Genomic DNA, 19707 nt, shown 5'->3' with positions numbered 1-19707 from the left:
ATTTGAAGGGGATACTTTTCTCATATTACAAATGTGTTTTCGTGTTGTTGTGTACGCTTTGTCTAAACCTCGCTTACTACGCAACAACCCATTTTAACTAGTTGCTGCAATGGATGACTTTCTTTTGCATGCCTTGATTTTGTTGCTTCATGGACATGTTCAAAATGTTGCAACATCATTGCATGCTTTTCTACGGATCGTATGTGCAAGTGTTGCAACGATGTTGCTGAAGGAAATATGCCCTAGAGGCAATAATAAAGTTATTATTTATTTCCTTATATCATGATAAATGTTTATTATTCATGCTAGAATTGTATTAACCGGAAACATAATACATGTGTGAATACATAGACAAACAGAGTGTCACTAGTATGCCTCTACTTGACTAGCTCGTTAATCAAAGATGGTTATGTTTCCTAACCATGAACAAAGAGTTGTTATTTGATTAACGGGATCACATCATTAGGTGAATGATCTGATTGACATGACCCATTCCATTAACTTAGCACCCGATCGTTTAGTATGTTGCTATTGCTTTCTTCATGACTTATACATGTTCCTATGACTATGAGATTATGCAACTCCCGTTTGCCGGAGGAACACTTTGTGTGCTACCAAACGTCACAACGTAAATGGGTGATTATAAAGGTGCTCTACAGGTGTCTCCAAAGGTACATGTTGGGTTGGCGTATTTCGAGATTAGGATTTGTCACTCCGATTGTCGGAGAGGTATCTCTGGGCCCTCTCGGTAATACACATCACATAAGCCTTGCAAGCATTGCAACAATGAGTTAGTTGTGAGATGATGTATTACGGAACGAGTAAAGAGACTTGCCGGTAACGAGATTGAACTAGGTATTGAGATACCGACGATCGAATCTCGGGCAAGTAACATACCGATGACAAAGGGAACAACGTATGTTGTTATGCGGTCTGACCGATAAAGATCTTCGTAGAATATGTAGGAGCCAATATGAGCATCCAGGTTCCGCTATTGGTTATTGACCGGAGACGTGTCTCGGTCATGTCTACATTGTTCTCGAACCCGTAGGGTCCGCACGCTTAAGGTTTCGATGACAGTTATATTATGAGTTTATGAGTTTTGATGTACCGAAGTTAGTTCGGAGTCCCGGATGTGATCACGGACATGACGAGGAGTCTCGAAATGGTCGAGACATAAAGATTGATATATTGGACGGCTATATTCGGACACCGGAAGTGTTCTGGGTGATTTCGGAGAAAACCGGAGAGCCGGAGGGTTACCGGAACCCCCCCGGGAGAAGTAATGGGCCATATGGGCCTTAGTGGAGAGAGAGAGGGGCAGCCAAAAGTGGGCCGCGCGCCTCCTCCCCCCTGGTCCGAATTGGACTAGGAGAGGGGGGGCTTTCCCTCTCCCTCTCCACTTCTTTCCCCCTCCTAGTAGGAGTCCTACTCCTATTAGGAGGAGGACTCCTCCTTGGCGCGCCTATAGGGCCGGCCGGCCTCCTCCCCTTGCTCCTTTATATACGGGGGCAGGGGGCACCCCTAGACACACAAGTTGATCCACGTGATCATATTCATAGCCGTGTGCGGTGCCCCCTTCCACCATAGTCCTCAAAAATATTGTAGTGGTGCTTAGGCGAAGCCCTGCGACGGTAGTGCATCAAGATCGTCACCACGCCGTCGAGCTGACGGAACTCTTCCCCGACACTTTGCTGGATCGGAGTCCGGGGATCGTCATCGAGCTGAACGTGTGCTAGAACTCGGATGTGCCGTAGTTTCGGTGCTTGATCGGTCGGGTTGTGGAGACGTACGACTACATCAACCAAACGCTTCCATTGTCGATCTACAAGGGTACGTAGATCACACTCTCCCCTCTCGTTGCTATGCATCACCATGATCTTGCGTGTGCGTAGGAAATTTTTTGAAATTACTACGAAACCCAACAGTTGCGTGGATGTTGCGCGGGGGGATTTAGTGTTGGAATGATTGGATGTTCCAACTCTCACATTTTAGTTAGATTTTCTTTGGCCCTGCCCACTAATTAACGATTGCATTTGCTTTGCTTGCAGGGTAAACTATTACCAAGAAGGAGATGTCGTCCATCCGTACCTGGAAACGAACACTGCTTATCACAGGGCCCTAACCACATGGGCGTCGTGGATTGGCCACCACATCGATCCACTGCGAACGCAAGTTTTCTTCCGGACATCAGCCCCAACACATTACAGGTTAGCAAGCTTGCCACCTCAGATCACAATCTATCAACCGTGGCATGTGTCAGAGCAAAACTAACACAATATGTTGTTGGTTCTAGAGGCGGAGAGTGGAATTCAGGGGGAACTGTAGAGAAAGCACGATATGTCGTGGTTCTAACTCTGACAGTGATGTAGGGGGGTGAGTATGGAGAGGCTAGATCCTAGCTATTGGGAAGTTGTTACACGCGAGGTTTACGAGTTCAGGCCCTTCTCGGAGGAAGTAATAGCCCTACGTCTCGGAGCCCGGAGGCGGTCGACTGGATTATGCGTGTATAGATTACAGGGGTGCGAACCCTGCTTACTGAGGAGGGGGGTGGCTTATATAGAGTTCGCCGGCTCCCTCCTGCCCCCAGTAATGCAGGGTTTAAGGTACATTTAAGGTCGGGCATTACTGGTAACGCCCCTAATAAAGAGCTATAATGACCATAAAGACTACTTAACAGCTGACCGTTTGCCTTCGGGGTGACTATAGATCTCCCAGCGGTCGAGTGGTTGGCTTCATGGTCGAGTGGTAGCTTCTTGGTCGAGTGTCTTGAACCTGTCGAGTGGGATGCCTTCAAGTCGATTGAAAGGTGATTTCTCCCAGGGGTGTCCTAGAGTAGGACTCTTCGGTCAGGTCCGTGTCCCTACCCTAGGTACATGTCTTCATCATTAGCCCCCGAATGGATCGAGGTTAGAGTGGGGAAAGAGTTGGAGATCTTTCCGACTGGTTCTTCGGGCTATGTGAGCGCCTCGTTTCGGGACAATCGTCACGGATGACGTTGCCAACCTTTTTCAGTCGCCTTGATCCATTCCAGGCCTTCCGTCGAGTGAATTTCTTTGTTTGTGCCATACCGAGTGCCGGCGCGATCGGGGTCTTCTGTTTTTTAGCAAGTTGTTCTGTGGCCCGCGGATGTCGCGGGATTTGGATTTTGGGAAGCGCGCGGGACGGGAGCAGCCGCAGTAATCAGAAGCGATAAAGCGGAAGTTCCTCGATCTTCGCGTCGCCTTTTTCGCCACGTACTGCGCGCGCGTCTGTTGCGGGATTTGACTGGATGGCCTGGGCCTACCGGTCAGCCACTCGGGAGCGGCCCCTTATAAGTTGCCGGCTCGGGGTTTCCAAGCCGTGCGCTCTCTTCTCCTTCCTTCTTCCTCTCTCCCTTTGCCAGTCTCTCTGCTACCTCCGCTCTCACCCTAACGCCGCGAGCCCGTGCAAGATCTCTCCGGCGACGATGGTGAAGGGCAAGACCACCGCTTTGGAGCACGCGAAGAAGGCGGTGGCGGCGGGGAAAGGGAAGAGATCTGCTCGGGGCGGATCCTCCTCCAGGACCGCTCTGCCCAAAGGTTGGATCCAGGGCGACTGGATGCCCTCGGTGCTCCGGCAAGAGGATCTTGACGACATGGTCGAGGGGGGAGCCATTCCCCACGAAGCTGCGCGTCTTCCGGAGGGAGAGATCGAACCTCAACCCCGTGACGGTGAGTGCGTGCTCCTAGCCACCCACATCGACCGAGGGTTTTCTCTGCCGCCCATCCTTTCTTCCGGAGTTTCTTGAATTTCTTCAGAGCGCAGCTCCATCACTTTACCCCCAACTCCATAGTCTATCTTGCTGCGTTCATTTCCATGTGCGAGGCCTTCCTGGGTTGCCGTCCGCATTGGGGGCTTTTCAAGCATATTTTCACTTGCCACTCTCAGTCGGTTAAAAAGGCCAAGTCGAGTGATGAAAAGACGCAGGTGATCCAGCTGTGCGGGGGCCTGGCGATCCAGACGAGGGGGAAGAGCTGTTTTCCCTCTATCACCTTCCCGGAGTCGGTCCGCGGCTGGCAGTCGACCTGGTTCTACTGCCAGGACCAGGCGACCCCCGGACAGTCGACTGGTCTTCCTCCTTTTTCCCTCGACCGAGCCGAGAAGCCTGTCTCTCTGAAAGTCACGCCGGAGGAAAGGGCCCAGGTCAAGGTGTTGGCGGGTCGAGTGGTTGAGCTTGTCCGTGAGGGGGTGACTGGGATGGACCTGTTAGAGGTCTTTCTCCAGAGGCGCATTCAACCGCTCCAGGCACGAGACCACCCGATGTGGCTGTATTCTGGCCTTGACGACACCACTCGGATCCACCCGGAGGAGGTCACCGATGAGATGCTGGAGGGGTGGCTGTCAAGCATCACGGGGAACAAAGACAACCCCCGAGGAGCCAGAAGGGTGATTCCACTCGACAACTCATATGAAGTGGATCAGGTATGTCTTTGTGTCGGATATCTGGCCTTCTGTATTAGTCTTCTTTGTGTAAGTCGACTGACTTTCGTCCTGTCCGTTGTCCTCCAGGCTACCACTGAGATGTACTCGACGCCCAGCGGGGCACAAGGGCCGACCGAGGAAGGTGAGGGGAGCGGAGGCGAGAGCGGGGACGACCAGGTCGAGTGGGAGTCCGACGGTGAGGGAGAGGAGGGCGACGACATCTTCTCCAGTGAGGAGGAGGAGGAGGAGGCTGAACCCTCCCGCCCGGAGGACGGTCCAAGCTCGCCCACGATCCAGCGCGGGAACGTGGCAAGGCGCCGCTCCTATTGGGCAGTCGTCGAAACGCCCTCGGACTTCTTCTCCTTCGCTGACCGGGAAGGGTCCTAAGCACCCACGAGTGACACCATCCAAGCCGCCCAAGGCCTTGCCCAAGATGAAGATAGTTGTTCCCACCATTTCTGGGTAACAACAACACTTGCTTTCCTTTGTCGACTGTGGACGGATCCTTGGTCGATTCACTGAGCCAATTGACCAACTTTCGAGATTTGCAGTGGTGCAACTTCTGAGGTCTCCGCCAGGAATGACGACCACGAGATGGAGGACGCTGTCACCTCCAACCCTGGTACGATCACTGACGTTCCTGCTTTTGAGTTGACTGAAACTTTATTGTGATTGAATGTTTTCCTTGCAGCTCCTCCTCATGTTATTGACCTCCCGGACGACGACGACGATGGACCACTGAGGGTGAAGAGGAAGAAGAAGGCGTTGGCTGGCAAGACTCCGCAATCCACTCCGGCGCCTGAGGCCGTAGTTCGAGACGATGGCGAACCCACTCGGGCTTCCGTGACTTTCGCTGTTCCTCTGACGAGTGTGCGGCCTTCAGCGTCGACTGCGGATCCGTCTTCGTTTTTTGCTGCGTACCCCGTCCCTGAGGACCAAGCGGCTGCTGCGAAGGAGGCTGTACGCCAGGCTGGAGTCATGATGGAACAGGTGAGAGTGGCTCGGGAGGCTTGCCAGGCGGCATATGACGCGAGCTCGGCTCTTCAAAGTAATGTCCAGGTCAGTCGACTTCAACACTTGGTCTGTTTCGATATGTCCTTTGAAGATTCTCTTTTCCGAAGGTCTTTAAGTTTGTACACCCACTGGGTGTGTTTGCCAATTCTTGGACGAGTGGGGGCACGCTAAGTGCACCCACTGGGTGTAGTCCCCGAGATTACGGTGGACTGCTGGCGGTCGACTATAGTTTTTAAATTGAGTTGTTGTAGTTGAATTTCTTCGCTCTGTCTGATCGGGTCATGTCGAATGGAACGGAATCCTGTCGACTGCAGGCAGTCGACGTCTTTCTCTTTCTCCTTTTTTTTTACTGTGGGGGCACGCTGAGTGCACCCACTGGGTGTAGCCCCCGAGACTACTGTCGAATGTTTTGCTTCGGCTGTAGTCTTAGAAACTCTGTTATTGTCTCTTAACTGCTCGGAAGCAGCTTGTCTTGGACTCGACTTCAGGGATCGGTCGAGTGGGATAGGAACTGGTGGGGGCATGCTGAGTGCACCCACTGGGTGTAGTCCCCGAGACTACGGTGGACTGCTGGCAGTCGACCGTAGTCTTAGTATTTACTGCCTTTGTTGCTTTTTCCTTTTTACTGAAATTGTAACTCCTCCTCTTTGACTTCAGAAATCTTGTGATCTTGGAACCCGCTTGGCTGACTTGGAGAAGCAGCAAATTCAAATGAACCTTGATCTGGAGCTGGCCAGGACAGAACTGCAGACGGTCAGAGACGGCGCCGCAGGTAAGACGTCTTTGTCGACTGGTTAGTTTTTAGGCTTGAGTATCTTTTCGCTTTCTCCGACTCAATCATCATTTTTTGCAGAAAAACTGAAAGAAGCTCTGGCAAATCAGGACTTGGCTGCTGCCCGTAAAGAGGCTGATGACAAGACCGCTCTGGCCGCACAGAAGCTAGCTTTGGTCGACCACTTAGAACAAGAGAATACCAAGCTCAAGACCGCTCTGAATGAAGCCAACAGGGAGTGTTCACGTTGGAAGAAGGAGAACCTCACCCTGAGCGAGAAGCTGGAAGGCCTTGCTCACGGGAGAAACGACCTGGAGAGCTACTTGGGAAGCCTCGCCAAGAAGTTGTACCTTAAGCTTGAAGGTGCGCATTCGGTTCCGACTGGTTTTTGAGTCGACTCATTCTGTGAAAATTGTCTTATCCTTGGATCTTGTATGCAGAGCTTTGCCAGAATTTTGAAGAGGAGACCAGTCGAGTGGAGCCGAGCTTGGACCCTGTTAACTCTCTTGTGAAGGACGAGGCCGCAATGAACGTGCTCCGTCTGGAATCTCGTGTTGACGGCGTCGTGGATTACTTGGCTCAACTGAAGGTTGCCATGACGCGGATCGACCCGACACTTTGGCCGGAATCTACGCTCCAGAATGATCTCGAGTCTCTGATGACTCGACTCAATGGAATCTCTGACCGAGTGCAGGAGTGGAAGAAGTCTTCAGCTCGGTGTGGCGCTGACGTGGCTCTGTCCCTGGTCCACGTCCATTGTAAGGAGGTGCGGGAGGAGAAGCTGGCCGCCATCCAAGTCGCCAACACGAGGAAGCACAACTTCCAGGACTTCATGGAGACATTTATTGCTGCTGCTACCCGCATCGCAGATGGGATCGACTTGGATGAGTTCGTGGCCCCTGCCAGTCCTCCTCCTCCTGAGGAATGAAAAAACTTGCCTCGGAATGCCGAGTGTATTTTGTAAACCGTTAAAATCTGCCTTAAATTTGCCTCGGAATGCCGAGTGGAAGTGTAACAGTTAAACTCTACCGAGCTGTGGGCTCGAGTACTTCGATCTGAGGTCTCTCGGATATTTTAGGCTTTATTTGAACTTGATTTGTCGTTGAATCTCTTTGTGGATGACCCGTCGAGTGGGATTTGATCTTCACTTGAAATAACTTTGTGTCTGTGGTGCAGCTCCGAAGGAGAAGGTGGCGGTCGACCTGCCCCTCGTAGTCCTTGGGAAATGAGAAGTGTTTCATACTTAGGTGAGTGCGGGACTGCAGCTAAGCCCCCGAGTGGGAGGTTTTCTCTCCACTCGGTAGGATTTTTCAAACTTAGGCGAGTGCTGACCGCAGCTAAGTCTCTTCGTAAGAGAACTTAGGCGAGTGCTGGACTGCAGCTAAGCCCCCGAGTGGGAGGTTTGCTCTCCGCTCGGTAGGATTTTTCAAACTTAGGCGAGTGCTGACCGCAGCTAAGTCTCTTCGTAGGAGAACTTAGGCAAGTGCTGGACTGCAGCTAAGCCCCCGAGTGGGAGGTTTGCTCTCCACTCGGTAGGATTTTTCAAACTTAGGCGAGTGCTGACCGCAGCTAAGTCTCTTCGTAAGAGAACTTAGGCGAGTGCTGGACTGCAGCTAAGCCCCCGAGTGGGAGGTTTGCTCTCCACTCGGTAGGATTTTCAAACTTAGGCGAGTGCTGACCGCAGCTAAGTCTCTTCGTAAGAGAACTTAGGCGAGTGCTGGACTGCAGCTAAGCCCCGAGTGGGAGGTTTGCTCTCCACTAGGTAGGATTTTTCAAACTTAGGCGAGTGCTGACCGCAGCTAAGCCTCTTCGTAGGAGAACTTAGGCGAGTGTTGGATCGCAGCTAAGCCCCCGAGTGGGAGGTTTGCTCTCCACTCGGTAGGATTTTTCAAACTTAGGCGAGTGCTGACCGCAGCTAAGTCTCTTCGTAAGAGAACTTAGGCGAGTGCTGGACTGCAGCTAAGCCCCCGAGTGGGAGTTTTGCTCTCCACTCGGTAGGATTTTTCAAACTTAGGCGAGTGCTGACCGTAGCTAAGTCTCTGCATAGGAGAACTTAGGCGAGTGCTGGACTGCAGCTACGCCCCGAGTGGGAGGTTTGCTCTCCACTCGGTAGGATTTTTCAAACTTAGGTGGAGTGCTGACTGCAGCTAAGTCTCTGCGTAGGAGAACTTAGGCGAGTGCTGGACTGCAGCTAAGCCTCCGAGTGGGAGGTTTGCTCTCCACTCGGTAGGATTTTTCAAACTTAGGCGAGTGCTGACTGCAGCTAAGTCTCTGCGTAGGAGAACTTAGGCGAGTGCTGGACTGCAGCTAAGCCTCCGAGTGGGAGGTTTGCTCTCCACTCGGTAGGATTTTTCAAACTTAGGCGAGTGCTGACTGCAGCTAAGTCTCTGCGTAGGAAAACTTAGGCGAGTGCTGGACTGCAGCTAAGCCTCCGAGTGGGAGGTTTGCTCTCCACTCGGTAGGATTTTTCAAACTTAGGCGAAACGGGTTCGCGGCTAAGTCACCCACTGGGGGTTCTCGTATGTAAACAGAAGTGACAGCAATCATTGGAACACTCTTGACTTTGATAAAAATGAACTGCGGAAGTTTCTCTTATTACATCTTTATGGGAAGGAACTTAAGTGTAAAAGGGGCGGAGTAGTTCCGCATTCCAAGCTCGCGGCTCGTCAATCTGGCGATCAACATTGTAGAGGTGATACGCTCCGTTGTGGAGGACTCTGGTGATGATGAAGGGGCCTTCCCAAGTAGGAGCAAGCTTGTGTGGTTTCTGTTGATCCACTCGGAGGACCAAATCTCCTTCTTGGAAGGCTCGACTCTTCACATGTCGGGCATGGAATCAACGCAAGTCTTGCTGATAAATGGTCGATCTGATCATGGCCATCTCTCTTTCTTCCTCCAGGAGGTCTACTGCATCTTGCCGAGCCTGTTCTGCTTCATCTTCGGTGTAAAGCTCGACTCGGGGAGCGTTGTGAAGGAGATCACTTGGCAGAACGGCTTCGGCTCCATAAACAAGAAAGAATGGGGTTCTTCCAGTCGACCGGTTAGGGGTGATCCTTAATCCCCACAGAACTGACGGAAGCTCGTCGACCCAGGCACCTGCTGCGTGCTTGAGATCACGCATTAGCCGAGGCTTTAGTCCTTTGAGGATCAGACCATTTGCTCTTTCAGCTTGTCCATTCGACTGGGGATGGGCAACTGACGCATAGTCGACACGAGTGCCTTGAGAGGTGCAAAAGGCTCTGAACTAGTCTGAATCGAAGTTTGACCCATTGTCAGTGATGATGCTGTGAGGGACTCCATATCTGAATGTTAGTCCTCTGACGAAACTAATAGCAGTGCCAGCATCGAGGTTCTTGATGGGTTTAGCTTCAATCCACTTGGTAAACTTGTCGACTGCCACAAGCACATGGGTGAAACCGCTCCTGCCTGTTCTCAGAGGACCGACCATGTCCAGTCCCCAGACAGCGAAGGGCCAGACGAGTGGAATGGTCTTCAGGGCTGATGCGGGCTTGTGTGACATGTTGGAGTAGAACTGACACCCCTCACACTTGTCAACTATCTCCTTTGCCATCTCATTTGCTCTTGGCCAGTAAAATCCCGCCCGGTATGCTTTGGCCACAATGGTTCGGGAGGACGCATGGTGACCGCAGGTCCCCGAATGGATCTCATCAAGGATCATCTGACCTTCTTCCGGAGTTATGCACTTCTGACCGATTCCAGTCACGCTTTCTCTGTACAACTGCCCCTTTATGACTGTGAAGGCCTTGGATCGGCGGACGATCTGTCGAGCCTCTTCCTCGTCCTCTGGGAGCTCTTTCCTTAGGATATACGCGATGTATGGTATCGTCCAGTCGGGAGTGATGGCCAAGACTTCCATGATCAGGTCGACCACAGCAGGAACTTCGACTTCAGTCGGATCTGTGGCACTTTTCGGTTGTGGGGCTTCTTCCGTGAAAGGATCCTCCTGAACTGACGGCGAGCGGATGTGCTCCAAAAACACATTGCTGGGAATGGCTTCTCTCTTGGAGCCTATCTTTGCCAGATCATCGGCTGCTTGATTTTTGAGTCGGGGGATGTGATGAAGCTCTAACCCCTCGAATTTCTTTTCTAGCTTTCTCACTGCGTTGCAATAACCGGTCATAGCCGGACTTCTGACGTCCCACTCCTTCATCACCTGATTAACCACCAAATCTGAGTCGCCGTAGACCATGAGGCGACGGGCGCCGAGTGAAATGGCCATGCGCAACCCATACAGAAGTGCTTCATACTCTGCTTCATTGTTGGAGGAATCGAAGTGAATCTGGAGGACGTATCTGAGCTTTTCTCCTCGGGGGGAGACTAGAACTACCCCAGCACCGGAACCATTCAGCATCTTAGATCCATCGAAGAACATGATCCAGTGCTCCGAGTGAACTTGAGTCGGAAGCTGCTGTTCAATCCACTCGGCGACGAAATCTACGATTGCTTGGGACTTAATAGCCTTCTTTGCTTCAAACCTGATATCTAAGGGAAGGAGTTCAATCGCCCACTTGGCCACTCGACCAGTTGCATCTCTATTATGCAGTATCTCTGACAATGGGGCGTCGCTGACGACTGTAATGGAGTGGTCAGAGAAGTAATGTGCAACCTTCTTCGTGGTCATGTAAATCCCATATACAAGCTTCTGGTAGTGAGGGTATCTTTGTTTTGAAGGGGTCAAAACTTCAGACAGATAATAGACTGGGCGCTGAATTCTGAAGGCCTTTCCTTCTTCTTCTCGCTCGACCGTGAGTACTGTACTGACAACTTGTCCCGTGGCCGCAATGTACAGCAGCAGAGGCTCTTTGCTGATTGGGGCAGCAAGCACCGGCTGGGTGGAGAGCAGAGCTTTGAGTTCTGCAAACGCTGCGTCAGCTTCTGGAGTCCACTCGAACTTGTCAGACTTCTTCATCAGTCGGTAGAGAGGCAACGCCTTTTCACCGAGGCGAGAAATGAATCGACTTAAAGCGGCCAAGCAGCCTGTAAGCTTTTGGACATCGTGCACGCGTACAGGATGCTTCATCCGAAGTATGGTGCCAATTTTCTTAGGATTGGCGTCGATCCCTCATTCGGAAACGAGAAAACCGAGTAACTTTCCGCCTGGAACTCCGAATGTGCATTTTGATGGATTGAGCTTGATATCATACCTCCTGAGGTTGGCAAAGGTTTCGGCAAGGTCAGCTCGCAGGTCGGAACCTTTGCGTGACTTGACCACGATATCATCCATGTATGCCTCCACATTCCGACTGATTTGAGTGAGTAAACACTTCTGAATCATTCTCATGAACGTGGCTCCAGCATTCTTGAGGCCGAACGGCATAGTGACATAACAGAAGCATCCAAATGGGGTGATGAAAGCTGTTTTGATTTCGTCGGGTCCATACAGACGGATCTGATGGTACCCGGAATAAGCATCTAGAAAAGACAATCTCTCGCACCCCGCAGTCGAGTCGACTATTTGGTCGATGCGAGGGAGAGGAAAATGATCTTTCGGGCAGGCCCGATTGATATGTTTGAAATCAATGCACATGCGAAGTGACTTGTCCTTCTTGGGGACCATGACGACATTGGCGAGCCACTCGGAGTGGTAAATTTCTCGGATGAACTCTGCTGCTAAGAGCCGAGCCACCTCCTCTCCAATGGCTTGCTTCTTCTGGACGGCGGACCGTCGGAGATGTTCCTTCACAGGCTTGAATTTTGGATCGACCCGTAGACGGTGCTCAGCCAGCCCCCTGGGAACTCCAGGCATGTCGGAGGGTTTCCATGCGAAGATGTCCCAGTTCTCACGGAGGAGCTGGATGAGCGCTTCTTCCTATTTGGAGTCAAGCGTCGTTGAGATGTGAGTCGGGGCAGCATCGGGGTCGGTCGGGTGAATGTCGACTGTTTTTGTTTCACCGGACGACTGAAAAGCTGATTCTGAAGCAGGCTTCTTGGCTCATAGCAACTCGCTTGGGTCGGCAGTCTTTTGGTACTCTTGCAGCTCGACCACTGCCATCTGAGCATCTGCAATCTTTGAGCCCTTCTGAAAGCACTCTTCCGCCTTCTTCCGATTGCCTGTGACAGTGATCACACCTTTGGGGCCAGGCATCTTCAGTTTGAGGTACACGTAACATGGCCGGGCCATGAAGCGTGCGTAAGCTGGCCTGCCCAAAATGGCGTGATAAGCACTTTGGAAGTCCACGACCTCGAATGTCAACTTTTCCTTGCGGTAATTCTTTGAATCACCGAAAACCACATCAAGAGCGATCTGGCCGAGTGATTGGGCTTTCTTCCCAGGAATGACTCCATGGAAACTCATGTTACTGGTGCTGAGTCTGGACATCGGAATGCCTATTCCTTTCAATGTTTCAGCATACAGTATGTTCAGGCCACTGCCTCCATCCATCAGGACTTTAGTCAGTCGGGTGCCTTCAACAATTGGATCGACCACCAAAGCTTGCCTCCCAGGGGTGGCAATGTGCGTCGGGTGATCAGACTGGTCGAACGTGATGGCAGTCTGAGACCACTTCAGGTAACTTGGTGTTGCCGGGGCAACCATGTTCACCTCTCGGTTAATGACTTTCAGTCGACTTTTGCTTTCGACATCGGCAAAAATCATCAGGGTGGAATTGACTTGGGGGTATCCATCGTCACTGTCTTCCTTGTCCTCGACTCTGTCCGACTCTTTTTCCTTATCCTTGGACTGTTTTCCTTGGAACTGCTGGATCAGGAGCCAGCACTGTCGAGTGGTATGCTTTGGGTAAATAAAATTACCCTCTTCATCCTTCTTGGTGTGGATGTGACACGGCAGATCCAAAACATCATTTTCGTCTTGATCCTTGACTTTTTTGGGCTTCCAGGTGCCCTTGGGTTTTCCCTTGAAGTTTCCCTGGGCTACGGCCAGGGCCTCTCCAGGAGCGGCTGGCTCGGCCTTCCGCTTCTGCTTCCGACTGGAATTGCCTCCAGTTTCCTGGGCGATTGCTTTCTGCTTGCCACTCCGGAGTCGATCTTCGTCTTCTCCGTTAGCATACTTGGTGGCAATCTCCATCATCCGATTCATAGACATCTCTCCAGTTCGACCGAACTTCAGATTCAACTCTCTGTATTTAACACCTTCCTTGAAGGCACAAACTGCTTGATGGTCTGGCACGTTCTCAACCGAGTGATGCAGCGTGATCCACCTCTGGATGTATTCCCTCAGAGTTTCATTCGGCTTCTGCACGCAAGACCGCAGCTCGGTTAGGCCTGCAGGTCGCTTGCATGTTCCTTCAAAGGTTGTGATAAACACTTGGGAGAGGTCCTCCCAAGTGTAAATGCTGCTGGGTGCCAACTGATTTAGCCATGCTCTGGCCGAGCCCTCTAACATGAGAGGCAAATGCTTCATGGCCACCTCGTCATTGCCACCGCCAATCTGTACAGCCACTCGGTAATCTTCGAGCCAGGTGTCAGGCTTAGATTCACCGATGAACTTGCCGATTCCAGTCGCCAACCTGAAATTGGGAGGTATCACTGCGGCTCTGATGGCTCGACTGAAACACTCTGGCCCTGAAGCACGTACTCTGCTGCTGGCAGGCGCATCTCTGTTGTGGCCTTCTCGATGAGCTCTGTTCCTGTCAACCAAACCTTGGACGAGGATGGATCTCGCATCAAAGCCTGGGTCTCTGGGGTCGACTGGAATCCTCTGCCCAACACTATGAGGGCGTCTGTCATCTTGCCGTCGAGGCGCATACGACCCACTCCTCGGGGGAGGGGTTGGCACTCGACGTCGATCATCACGGTCGAATCGGTGATCATACTGTTCATTCCTCCTGTACTGATCATGCTGGCCACCACGTCCCTCACGCCTCGGGGGCGATCTCGGGCTGTGAGCTGACTCGACTGTATCTGTTGCGACAGACCGACTGTGGATCCTATTCCACGACTGTGAGACAGCGGAATTCTGGTCTCCCGCCGCCCGGAGCAATGCTCTGATCTGTAACAAGCCCCTGCCAGCCTCCGACTGGGAGGGCTGAATCGATTCTGCTATACGGGTCGCGGCGGCCAGATTCTGAACTGGGGTTCGATATACCTGTGTCGGCGGGAAGAGCCGGCGTCGACTAGACTCGGGAGCCCGCTGACGCGCTTGCTCGTCGAGTGCTCGCTGGAGATTCTCCAGTCGAGTGCGCTCGGCCAAGTTGGCCAAACGCGCGTCCTCCAAGGCCCGGGCCTCGGGGGTCTCTCCGACGATAGGAGTGCGGAGCGCGTCCATGTTCCGGCGGCGAAGCTCCTCTCGCTGCAATGACGTGAGAGGTTCGGGGAGATACTCGTCGTGGGGATGCGACGGATCGCCCCCACCCGCGCCTCCATCAGTGCGAGGGAAACCAGGGGGACTGTGTGTTCCATCGACCGCCAGAACTTCAGCCGCTGGATCGCTGCTGTCGCACTCGGATGCGGTCTCCACGGAGCCAGTCGACAGGTCGAACAGGCCGTAGAGGGATTCGACGGGCTCGATGGCCGCGACTTGCGGGGCTGCCGATTGGCGGGCCACGGCGTGCCTCACCCACCGCTGAAGTCTTGACCGACCGGAGCGCTTGCGCTGGTGGGAGACAAGGCGCGGAGACGATACGGGGGCCGACCCATATTGGGTCGACGGTTGCCGCAGGAGGACGCCACGAACGCATGCGCGGAAATGTGTCGCACCGCGGGCGGGTAGCGCGTCGATGTCGAGCGGTGCCTCCTGAAGCCAGGCGGAGTCGTCGACGATGAAGGTGAGCGCGCCGAGACGGATCTCGCGGTCCTCCACCAAAACTCCGCAAGAAAACATGATCGAAGGGATCGAGAAAAATCACAACTTCTCCAACTAAGCGCTAAGATTCCTGCCCCACGGTGGGCGCCAACTGTCGTGGTTCTAACTCTGACAGTGATGTAGGGGGGTGAGTATGGAGAGGCTAGATCCTAGCTATTGGGAAGTTGTTACACGCGAGGTTTACGAGTTCAGGCCCTTCTCGGAGGAAGTAATAGCCCTACGTCTCGGAGCCCGGAGGCGGTCGACTGGATTATGCGTGTATAGATTACAGGGGTGCGAACCCTGCTTACTGAGGAGGGGGGTAGCTTATATAGAGTTCGCCGGCTCCCTCCTGCCCCCAGTAATGCAGGGTTTAAGGTACATTTAAGGTCGGGCGTTACTGGTAACGCCCCTAATAAAGAGCTATAATGACCATAAAGACTACTTAACAGCTGACCGTTTGCCTTCGGGGTGACTATAGATCTCCCGACGGTCGAGTGGTTGGCTTCATGGTCGAGTGGTAGCTTCTTGGTCGAGTGTCTTGAACCTGTCGAGTGGGATGCCTTCAAGTCGATTGAAAGGTGATTTCTCCCAGGGATGTCCTAGAGTAGGACTCTTCGGTCAGGTCCGTATCCCTACCCTAGGTACATGTCTTCATCACGATACCCATAGATGGCGTCGCTCATGCGAGGCGGCAACCGTCAGTGCCCAAGGAAAATGCCATCTTGGAGCAAGTGGTGAAGCATATGAAGACCCCCGTGACGATCATGGACATCTTGTTTCTCTCTGGGCTTAGGGTAGATGGCCATCCGTCTATATACGGGAGGAAGAGGAAGAAGATGGGAGGAGTTGAGTCGAGCATCCAGGATTGCAGCCACTGGTGCCTTCCTGGAGTGCCTGATACGTGGAATGAGCTATTGTTCTACCATCTAGCAGCACCCTTGCAAAAGCACTAACGATGATATGCCTTTTACATGAATAATATAATTTGTGCATAAAAAGAGCATGTGTCGTACTCATTTTCTTGTACCCCTCATTTTCTTTTTCTTGTGACACAAAATGCATGATGGAGCTTGTATCCAAAGGATATATGAAGATCTCATAATCTTCAAATCAAACACCCTCTTTGTTGTCTCAATAAATAGGCGAAACACTTGGTAGGCATGGACGATAATCATGATTAAGCTTTATCATAAAGCAATAGAACAGCAAGGTGACTCGGTTTCCAAAAAAAGAAAAGCACGAGGAGGAGACAAATCCTTTGGAAAATAAAAGTACCGTGCATTCTAGTAATACTCTTTCCGTTTCAAAATAAGTGTCTCAACTTAAATTCAATTTTGTTCCTCAACTTTAGTTTGTCAGAAACCCTCTGCGTCACAATGGGTGGACACGGATGGAGGGTGGCCTGTGCGGGGCCAGCTTTTGCCCGTTTTAGACAGTGGGACGGGGGATGACCTGTTCTATTTCAGGAAAGGGAGCACTCTGTAAGCAAAAGACGCCCCTTTATGCAAAAGGAACAGTATATAATTGTCAATAATGCACTACTGTATGTATAATCTTCTGCAACCACCATCTGAATGATGCATACAATTATTCATCGCAGTGGAGGTGGGTGGAGCACTGCTCGCCCCGGCCGGACTCGAACATGGTTAAAGAAGGATGTGAATGTGTCACACAAAACTCGTGGACAAATCAGACGCTTCCCCGTGACTTCTTGCCGATCCACATGCCGCCGCAGTCGAAGAAGGTGTGCGTCATCGGGGCCGGCATGGCCGGGCTGGCCGCGGCGCGCGAGCTGCGCCGGGAGGGCCACGAGGTGGCGGTGCTGGAGCAGAGCGGCGACGTCGGCGGGCAGTGGCTGTACGACCCCAGGACCGACGCCGCCGACCCGCTCGGCGCGGCGGCGCCGGCGAAGGTGCACAGCAGCATGTACGCCTCGCTCCGGCTCATCAGCCCCCGGCAGACCACGGGCTTCACCGACTTCCCCTTCTGCCCCAAGAGCGGCCGCGACGACCGCCGCTTCCCGGGCCACCGCGAGGTGCACCTGTACCTCAAGGACTTCTGCGCCGCGTTCGGGCTCATGGACGCCGTGAGGCTCAACACCAGGGTCCTGCGCGCCGTCATGACGCCGGCGCGTCGGTGGGCGGTGAGGTCCGTGGACCTCGGCGTCGGGGAGTGCGATGATCCCGACGGGAAGGAGTTGGACGCGTGCGTGGACGAGGTGTTCGACGCCGTCGTCGTCGCCACCGGCCACTACTCGCAGCCAAGATTGCCATGCATCAAAGGTAAGCAAAGCAATGCAAGCTCCACCCGTACTCCCATAGTCGTTTATGAAGAAGAAGATGTGCAGGCATGGAGACGTGGAGGGGGAGGCAGATGCACAGCCACTCGTACAGGGTGCCGGAGCCGTTCCGCGGCGAGGTGGTGGTGGTGGTCGGGTGCGGGGAGAGCGGCAAAGACATCGCCATGGAGATCCGCGGCGTGGCCAAGGAGGTGTACCTCGTCGCCGGGTCCACGGAGGCGGTCACCCCAGGCCTGTCCAAGGTGCTGGCCAAGCACAGCGCCGACCTCCATCTCCGACTTGAGGTACGTACACAAGCGATCTCTCTCCACCCATAGAAGGGAACGAAGGGAGCCGATCAACTAATATAATGCACCGTTCATCCCGGCCGGCCGGCAGGTGGAGCGTCTGTGCGAGGACGGGCGGGTGGCGTTCACGGACGGCGGCGGCGCCGGCTCCAGCTCCAGCGTCGCCGCCGACACCGTCATCTACTGCACGGGGTACAGCTACTCGTTCCCGTTCCTGGACACGGGCGGAGCCGTCGCCGTGGACGACAACCGCGTGGGCCCGCTGTTCGAGCACGTGTTCCCGCCGTCGCTGGCGCCGTCGCTCTCCTTCGTCGGCGTGCCGAGGAAGATCTTCGCGCCCCGGTTCTTCGAAGCCCAGGCCCGGTGGGTGGCGCAGGTACTGTCCGGCAGGCGGGCGCTGCCGGCGGAGGAGGAGATGCTCCGGTCCGTGGAGGAGTTCTACCGCGCCAGGGAGGCCGCCGGCGTGCCCCGCAAGTACACCCACGAGATCGGCAGGCGGGAGATCACGGTACGTACCACGTAACCACGAGTGCATGGACCAAGCTGCCCGTGCTGGATCGATTCGCTGATCATCGTTGCTTTGATTGGCGGCGTGCATGCAGTACATGGACGATTTCGGGGAGAAGTACTGCGACTTCCCTCGCGTGGAGGGGTGGAAGTACGAGCTGCTGGGGTCGTCCGTGCGCGGCATGATTGAGAACCTCGAGACCTTCCGCGACGACTTCCAGGACAGCGACTCCGTCCGCGGGGCTATGGAGGAGTGGCATCTCTCTTGTGTGCAAAGCTCGCCGCCTAGTTGCTGCAGCTACACAGACGGCCGTCCCTGCCCAACTGGTCTCCATCAACAAGCACAATAATTACAAAATCACTATTCAAGAAGTATTCTTTGTAAAGACCACTCCTACATCCAGGATGGGACAAGTGTCGCACTGCATGTGCGAAGGGAGTTTTTCCTTTTTCCGGAGATGTGTTTTATTCAAAACGTTTTATCTCTCAAATTGTACGTCCAAATATCGAACATTTTTCACCGTTGGATATTCGCGTCGAGATCTCCAAAACAAGATTCGTGTTGATAGGTTTCGATGAATGTTTTTATGAAAAAAATGGATGAAAAAACCTGAATCGGGGCATTTTTTTTCCTTTCCGTGCCTCTCACGAAAGCAAATCCGTGCATTCCACAAGAAGTAAATATGTTCCTCCCACGGAAGGATAAAAAGGAAAACAGGTTTTTTCACGCAAAAAAAATTGAACTCTTTTTGGGTCCAAATCCAAAAAAATCGGGGGAAGACCAAAAAGGCAAAAAACATAAAAATAATCATCTAAAATCCGAAAACACGTACAGGAAAATACGAAGAAAGCGCCTAGAGCGCGACACGTGGCGGCAGCTAAGAGCACGCCAAGTGACGCGCTCCAAGCCCACCCCAAATAACCCTTGCGGGGGCTCCAGAAGGAGTACTCCTTAATTAGTTTCTCTCCAAGCCCATGGGAAGCCCGACAGGATGACTTGGGCCCGAAAGCCCAAAATCTGGGCCAGGCTTGGGCTCAGCTTATCTGCTCGAGGCCTTAACCGAAAGCCCAAACAAAGGCCGAATAGGGTTGAAATAGTTATTTTAATTGAATAAAAAGGTCATGGCATATTTCACATGCCTGAAAACTAAGCTTCTAGTGTCCCCTGGGTTTTTTGGATGATTCTAGGGACAAAACAGTCAAGAAACTAATGTGTTTGTGAGTTTACGCTGGTCATGAGGCTTCAACGTTGTAGGTTTTGCATCTTTGTTCGTACTAGTATGTTAGCTTCTCGCACCCGCAAAAAAAGAAGTATGTTTGCTTCCCTTCCGCACTTTGTATTTGCCGTGTAGGGCTGTATATGTCTGGATTTTTTTTTCTGGTTGTAAGTTGTGGTTAGACTAGTCATAATAGAGAGTAACATATACTAGTAACATACACATATTCCTAGACTATGTTACTACCTTCATAGTGGGTAGTGCAAAGGTTCATTTATTAGGTTATAGACTCATATTGCATTAGGACATGTGATGTTACAGTAGCTAAATTACTGTAACTACCTATCTCCTCATTAACTCATTGCCACATAAGCAAATTTCCTGAGTTGGACTTGATGTTCCTG

General features: G+C 52.7%; 1 protein-coding gene across 1 annotated transcript; it reads left to right on the top strand.

Annotated features, from left to right (window-relative positions):
* Positions 1-16580: 16580 nt before the first annotated feature.
* On the top strand, positions 16581-18614 carry LOC125554126 (flavin-containing monooxygenase FMO GS-OX-like 8). Its single transcript, XM_048717731.1, has 4 exons — positions 16581-17275; positions 17341-17576; positions 17671-18087; positions 18182-18614. Exons 1-4 carry the CDS (start codon positions 16636-16638, stop codon positions 18434-18436), a joined length of 1548 nt encoding a protein of 515 aa, XP_048573688.1. The 5' UTR covers positions 16581-16635; the 3' UTR covers positions 18437-18614.
* The last annotated feature ends 1093 nt before the right edge of the window (positions 18615-19707 follow it).

This window comes from Triticum urartu, chromosome 4 (genome assembly GCF_003073215.2).
Source record: "Triticum urartu cultivar G1812 chromosome 4, Tu2.1, whole genome shotgun sequence".
Lineage (NCBI taxonomy): Eukaryota > Viridiplantae > Streptophyta > Magnoliopsida > Poales > Poaceae > Triticum > Triticum urartu.
The sequence above is the reverse complement of the archived record's forward strand: the minus strand, read 5'-3'. Positions and strand labels throughout refer to the sequence as shown.

Coding starts and splice junctions, on each gene's coding strand:
- LOC125554126 (XM_048717731.1), top strand. CDS start 16,636: ATGGTTAAAGAAGGATGTGAATGTGTCACACAAAACTCGTGGACAAAT. Junction 17,577..17,670: donor ACCTCCATCTCCGACTTGAG/GTACGTACACAA, acceptor GCCGGCCGGCAG/GTGGAGCGTCTGTGCGAGGA. Junction 18,088..18,181: donor TCGGCAGGCGGGAGATCACG/GTACGTACCACG, acceptor GCGTGCATGCAG/TACATGGACGATTTCGGGGA.